General features: G+C 49.0%; 1 protein-coding gene across 1 annotated transcript in view; it reads left to right on the forward strand.

Moving 5' to 3' along the window:
• The window catches only part of VIPR1 (vasoactive intestinal peptide receptor 1), a 16580-nt gene extending 9791 nt beyond the window's left edge, over nt 1-6789 (forward strand). Inside the window, exons 5-7 of the mRNA XM_010141836.1 lie at nt 3835-3964; nt 5075-5116; nt 6584-6789. Of these exons, the coding sequence (XP_010140138.1) occupies nt 3835-3964; nt 5075-5116; nt 6584-6775 (364 nt within the window). The 3' untranslated portion in view covers nt 6776-6789. The remainder of the gene's footprint in view (nt 1-3834; nt 3965-5074; nt 5117-6583) is intronic.
• Nucleotides 6790-7029: the final 240 nt, after the last annotated feature.

Consider the following 7029-nt stretch of genomic DNA (forward strand, 5'->3'; position numbering starts at 1 on the left):
GTGCTGGCGGTGGCAGCGGGCCCCCAGCCACATTGTCTGGGCCATCTGGAAGTCTCTGTTGACGGTATTGGCTGCAGTGGGACAGGAGACGCCACACTTTTCTGTGGAAATGGCTATGAAGTGTCCCAACCTGAAGGCTGGATCCCACCTAGGGCAGTTCTCAGTGTGGCCCTGAGTTCACAATGCTTAGACAGCTCTCTGTAGAGAAACTGGGGGTCCAGACTCTGTCATAAATGCCTTTAGGCACGTGACCTGCAATTGTAGGTACCTGGATCCTTTCACATGTCATTCTCATATTACCGAAAACGCTCCTGCCGGCTTCAGGGGTTCTGCTTGCAAGACCCAAGAGACCTTCGCAAAAAACTGCTGCTAATGATATGTGTGGGTTCCTGTCGCGGATGGAGTGACGCACTGCACTCGTACGAGAGAAGTAGCAGTATGTTTGTGGGTATGAAACAGTGATTTAACCAATTTCGATAGCAAATGTGACAGTGGTTTAACAAGATTTGATGGCAAGGTACACTCGATTATTTACTGCATATAGGACAGGGTCAGACAAAACCCTCCAGGTGAGTCATGAGGTTAATGAAGGACCCACTTGAGCTCTAAACTCCTCTTCAGAGAGTCCAATCCTAGTCACAGACTTGGTCAACGCTTGATGCCCAAAGGATTATGTATGTGCAATGAATCCTTCCTAACAGCTGACATTTCAAGTTTAGCTGCTGTTAATCCCTTACTGAGGATCTGTTGTGGCACGGAGTCTCTCAGCCTTGAGGAGTGACCCACAGGGGTGTCCCACTCAAGGGGGCATCCTGGTATGGAGCCTGCTGCCATGCAGAGAGCTCGCCAGGCCTGGGCTGACCACTGTTCATGGAGTAAGACAACTGACGCATAGTCACATTTACATTCCGACTACAGAAGTTGGCTTCCTCCAACTTTGGCTTGAGTCGGGCATTGACCAGCAGGGTGGTTAGGTGGGCACACTGCTCAAATTAGCCCTTCCCTACTGTGGTGTTATCTGTGGCCCCCAAACCCTCTTTGACCATGTAGCACTTGAGCAGAGTTACGGGAAATAATGGTCAGGTTGGCGAGGAGGGAAGCAAACCATCACAGTTCCTCCTGCCAAACCTGAGATAAATATGCTTTAAAGTAACGAGATCAGGAATCTCTTATTTCCATTTCTCCCTCCTTCTCTTGTTTATCTTAAATTGTTTATGTTATTAAAGAACAGCAAGTTGACATGTTGACGGTATTGTTCAGTTCCAACCCGTTTCAGTTTAGCCGCAGGCTGGAAATTCAGGTGCGCTGCTGACTCATTAATGCTGCAGACAGTGAACTGGGCTTTATTGTCTGGGAAACTGTGACAACAAGTTTTCTGGAAATGACAGAGACACGTGCAAGAATGGGACAGCAACATTTCAGGCAAATGGAAGTGGTTTTCTGCAATCTTGAGCAAAATTCATCTCTTTCTATTCTGTACATGTTCATAGATCAGTATGATCATCAGAGTTTTCTGGGTAACTTTTCCGTTACGTGTTCAAGGAGCACGACTAAGATGTTGGTTCGCTCTTACCCACTCCCAAGGAGAGGAGCAGGTTCAGTGCAGGCTAATGGAGATGCGTTTTCCCTAAATTGCCTGTCACCATGTGTATCTGTCAGAGGGGAAAGGTCTGAGAAGTGCACCCTGTGCTGGGAGTGGAAGTAACGAGTAAAGCTGCCAGGAGGTAGCTTTGTCCAGCTTTGGACAATCTGCCGTGCAGTTCTGCCTCCTACACACAGGCTTCAGATTCCCGGGAGAAACTACACCATGACTGGGGAGATGATTCTCCTCGTTGCAGTGCTTAGGGGGGAGTCTTTTAAATATCACAGGGCTATTCCATAGGGCTCTTACCTTGAAGCCAAACTGAGATCTAAAATATCACTCAGTATTTTAGGGAAGCTTAGTGCTGGGAGCAAGAGACTGGTTTGGAGTGTTGCAAACTGGAGGAGGGGGCTCCTGTGCCCTTTTCGCTGCCACTGTCCAGCCAGGAGGGAAAATGTTATCACCGAGGCCCCAGTGTTGTCTGCAGTGATAAGAGGATGTTACAAACGGTATCTCTTATGAACATGGTACATGAAGGCAATATCACTCCCCTCGAGGGTGATTGTTCCTTAAAAACTGGGGAGAGAGGAGAGATGTCTGTAAAGCCACTGAACCACCATCTGCTTAGAAAATGACTTGCTTTCTCCTAGGTGTGCAGCTGGGGAAATTAGGGCTGGGTCATCTAGTGTGGGTCATGCTGGCCAGAGCTGCTTCTAAGAGAGAGGAACATGGTACCCTGATGGTTACCAATGACAGTCACAGTGCTCTGACAGGGCAAGACATCCAAGAGGACTCTCTAGGAGCAGGGATGTGCCTGCTAGTGAGGGGTGTGGTGGGAAAGGCAAGTTGCTCAGCTTCCTACAGGCACTCGTTTTACCTGGATTGAGGTGCACCCAGCTGCCTCTCAGCCAGCAGCAATCCCTCAGGGAACCACAGCCACCAACCACAACCTTGATATCAAGTTCTCTTTGGGCCAGGCTCAGGGAAAGCTGGAAAGGTTTGCTGGGAGATACAGTGATGAGCATCAACTGCATAAAGCTGGCTCATTGGCCTTCCCCGTGGGCTTATGCAGATGGCAAATAAATGAAGATGGTCTGAGGGGGCTAAGCCTGATGAGGCTTTGGAGGTGAAGGATTTGCAGATGGAAGAACAAGTATTTCCAACCGCCCAGCCAACATCCCATTCCAATGTCTTCAATTCCTCCAGAAGCCTCTGGAAGAGAGGGACAGGGAAGGGTGTGGGTGACTATGGGAGCCAAAACTCCCATAAGCATCCTTAGGCCCTTGATTTCATTTTACTTCTATATCAGCTATATTCCAATAGTGATTATATTTAATAAACTACCGTCTCTACCTAATTAGACCTCTGATTACCCAGCACGATGCCATCAAGCACTAATACCGCTCATCCCCCTCCTTTGGAGACATTCATTGTGCGATAGCCTGTCATTATTCTGAGCTAAACATACCATTTCTCTCCCAGAAGCTGTAATTTCCAGAAATCCCAAGCAAACAAAGACAGCGCTAGATGATGATTTAGCTTGTAGAGATGAATAAAGATCTCTGGTGGGAGGGGAAAAAAGGGAGAAGAAAGAAAGAAATACCTCCACTGAAGTTACTAGGAGTAAAGATGTCACATTTTATGGTGTCACCACATCTGAAATCACCAGCCATCTGCAGCTGTGGGCCAAAGAGTAATAATCTAACGCTGATTACTCTGCCTTAGCTGGAGGCACGTATATATTTATATGAGAGCTGTTAAGAAGGAGGAAAGCAAGCCTGTGGAAACGCGCCCCGCGCGGTCCTTGGTTAGGTTGAGCTGCCGTACAGTGACTGTGCCCGGCCGAGGGTCCTCCTCCACATCTCATCGTGTCCCAGAGGGATGCATCTTCAGAGGGATCCTGGGGAGGTTAGGCTGTGAGGAGCTGTCTCAGCACCCTCCGTTTCACTGTACCCAGACGCTTCTTCCCTCTGGGCGAGAGCAGCCTCCTGGTGCTGCCTCCCTCGAAGCGGCTGTGGAAGGGCTGGATGTTCCCAGGTAAGTGGCTCATATCACATCTCCTAAGGGCAAACAAAGGCACTTAACATGCACAACACAGGCTACACCGTCATGATGCAGGTAATCAGCAAATATGTATTACAGCAAATCGAAGTTTTGGGGTTGCATAGGGCTCAGATGCAGGACTTCTCATCAGCTTACCCTTCAGCTCCTCTTCCCTCTCCCCTAATGACTCATGTTTGTCTTTCCAACAGGAGGCTGGCCAAGTCCACCTTGCTGCTGATCCCTCTCTTTGGCATTCACTACATCATGTTTGCTTTCTTCCCTGACAATTTCAAAGCAGAAGTTAAGCTGGTCTTTGAGCTCGTGGTTGGGTCCTTCCAGGTAAGCCACCCTTTGGGCCATCAGTCAGTCAGCAGGTCTGTCGACAGGGAGGACTTGACAAGGCAATAAGCAAACAAGTGAGCTGTTTCTTTCCTGGACGTGCCCAGTGCTGCTTCTATACCTCTGGGGGAAAAGCTACTCATTCCTTCTTGGCCAGGGTGGAAGATAAGTTTATATGTATTACTGACGTGGTGTAAGATGAGATAAACCACCTTTGGGAGGAGTGTTTTTCTGGCCATTAACAGCAGCCTAGTCGGTCTTCGGCCAGTCTCCTCTGTTAATAAGCCAAGTCCTGCCTGTCAATCCTGCTCAAGCAGGATTCTAGTTCATTGGCGTAGGAGGCAGGTTCCCCATGAGGCTGGGTAGTGGGGCTGTCCTCCCCATTAATCTTCAGGAAGCCCTGATGAAGTTTGCTTCTTGTACCCTCCCACACGCCTCACTTCACTCAGCTCTACTGCTGGGCTGTTAACTCTGGCCCTGCTGTTGCATGAAAAGATGTTTTTATTTATGTCTTTCATCCCGTTGCACCCATCCATTAATCAGCTCTAGTCACTTTGTGTTCTCAACTTGCAAGGACGATCTGTCTCCACGCTCCATACACGTGTCAGAGGTGTGCTTTGTTCAGTGGTGAATGAGTTAACGTTCTACCTACAGCATCATCACATCTGGCATCTCTCCTTTGAGAGATAAATGGATCTACACTCACTCCTTGTCTCTAGTGTTTGCGACCACAAGAGATAAGTTTGGTTTCTTTTTTTCAGTGAAAGCTGAGATTGTCAAAGATGAGGTGTCACTTTGTCCCTATACCATGTTTAAGCTCCTTCTGACCTCGGTGACGTACCAGTGAGCATGTTTAGATCTCCCCATTTTCAGCTGACAAGCCCAAGCAGGAAAGTTGGGTCTAGTATCCCACCCAGTTGCCTCTAATGCCCCAGTTTGAACGACCCAGTGGCCCTTAGAGCTTTATCACTCTTCCCCTGCTCCTTTTATAGGGAAAACACAATCAGGTGGTTTCTGAGGGGCACCAGAGCAGCCCCCCAGCAGTGTGCCCCTTCTCCAAGGCTGCAGTGAGTTTGAGAGGTGCTAAAAACCTGTTCTCTCCTTTCCTAGGGGTTTGTGGTGGCTGTTCTGTACTGCTTTCTCAACGGGGAGGTAAGGTGACGCTATTGTTTGGATAATGTTTGCAGCTCAGACAGACTGAATGCTTTTGGAGAGCAGATTGAGAAGTGTCCCATTCCTGACAGTACATATTGGGAGGAAGCATCCCAATTGCTCACTCCAGAAAAACAACTCAACCATTCCCCTGACAGTTTCCAGCACAATTAATAAACGTATCAGGACTTCTGTGCACCCTGTAGTATTGCTGCTGCTCAGTCCGTCCTTTACTCACGAGACAGCATCAGCAGAACCCCCATACGGCCTTGCAAAAACCCTGATCCAAAAGGACCACCTTCAGCAGGGCAGGGTAAAACCCATCTTCTAGGCCCTACTCGTTCATGCCTCAGCGAATCCTCCACAGAATCAGGCCCACTGCCAAGAGGGAGGCTCCTTGGCGCAGTGATATTTTTGCACTGTGCTCCATCTGCCCGTAAGAAATTCAGCAGGGACTGATTAAACCCACAGCACGAAGGCTACCAGGCAGGTACGAGCAGCTCAAACCTTGGAGCTGCTCTCAGCTGGAGCACTTTCAAGCTCAATAAACTGAGCGTGGACCAGAAAGAAGCAGCTGTGATCTGGGTTTGTGTTGCAGCTTCCCAGGGAGAGGAAGAGCGTCCAGAATCACAATTTGCAGCTCTGATGCTGCTTTCAGCCACGCTGATGCATGTCACGCAGGGCAGATAGCCCAGCTCCAGCAGAGCCAGCAATCCCGCACGGAGCAGGGCAGTACCACGCACACTTATTAATGATGCAGAACCGACACAGGCATTGATGTGACTTGTTAGGCACAGGCCAGCGCCAGGTAGACGTGTTTCTGCCTTACAGACGTCGATCTTGCCTTTCCCGTGTTTCCAGTCCTGAGGTTTGCGTCCTGGTATTGTGCTGTTCCTGTGCTTGATGATCCCAGAGACACTCAGACACGGCTGGTTTATCTAATTCATACTGTTATCTAAAAATTCAGGCTGGAAGGCTGCAGGAGGGGACAGATTTGTTCAGGGTTTGAATCTGGACAGTGTAAACCAGATGATGTCTGTAACCGCCCTGTGCAGGAACAAGTAGCGGCTGTCAAAAAAGCAGAGCTGTGTCGACAGCTTTACAAACAAGCCATAGTTAATTTGTTTGTATTTGGACAAAAACGGGGCAGTGAAAAAAAAATCTTGATTAAACTCACCAAGTGTAGAATATGTTGCCGTTAAAGTTAAGAAGTCTGGCACCTTCACTGTGTCAGGTGAGAAATACCCTGTGCTCACCTCTCTGCTGAAGCTCCGGGATTTCTGCTCTAGAGGTTCCCTGTCTGGAGTGTCACATCTCTTCTGTGTGGCTGAAAGTTCTGGCCAGGTTGTGACCTTTATAAAATGATTCTTGGTCCCTTGGTAGGTGGGTTGCCCATGGGTGCTCACACAGTCAGGCCAGAGCAATAGAAAATGCTCCCCTCTGCTGACTTGTCTTTCCACCACCTAGGTGCAAGCCGAGCTCAAGAGAAAGTGGCGGAGGTGGCATCTGGAGCGGTTCCTGGGCTCGGACATGAAGTATCACCATCCTTCCTTAGGCAGCAATGGCACCAACTTCAGCACCCAGATCTCCATGCTGACCAAGTGCTCACCAAAGACACGCCGGTGCTCTGGCTTTCAGGCTGAATTCTCTCTGGTGTGATGGGGAGAGGCTCTCCAAACACTGAGCATCCAAGAGAGACACTGAGAGACAGAAGGATCCCCAGGAATCAGCGATACAATGACAAAACCTTGTGAAATGACATGCTCCGCATGAGCCAACAGAGGACACCAAACTGGAAGAGCTACTGGCATCCAGGACAAGATCAGACAAGCCAAGAGGCAGAGAAATACTGCTCTCCCTCTTTTCAGGCCTTTCACTCTGAAGTGTCAAGCTCTCAAGGGTTGATAACTATG

Source organism: Buceros rhinoceros, unplaced genomic scaffold, assembly GCF_000710305.1.
Source record: "Buceros rhinoceros silvestris isolate BGI_N320 unplaced genomic scaffold, ASM71030v1 scaffold17190, whole genome shotgun sequence".
Lineage (NCBI taxonomy): Eukaryota > Metazoa > Chordata > Aves > Bucerotiformes > Bucerotidae > Buceros > Buceros rhinoceros.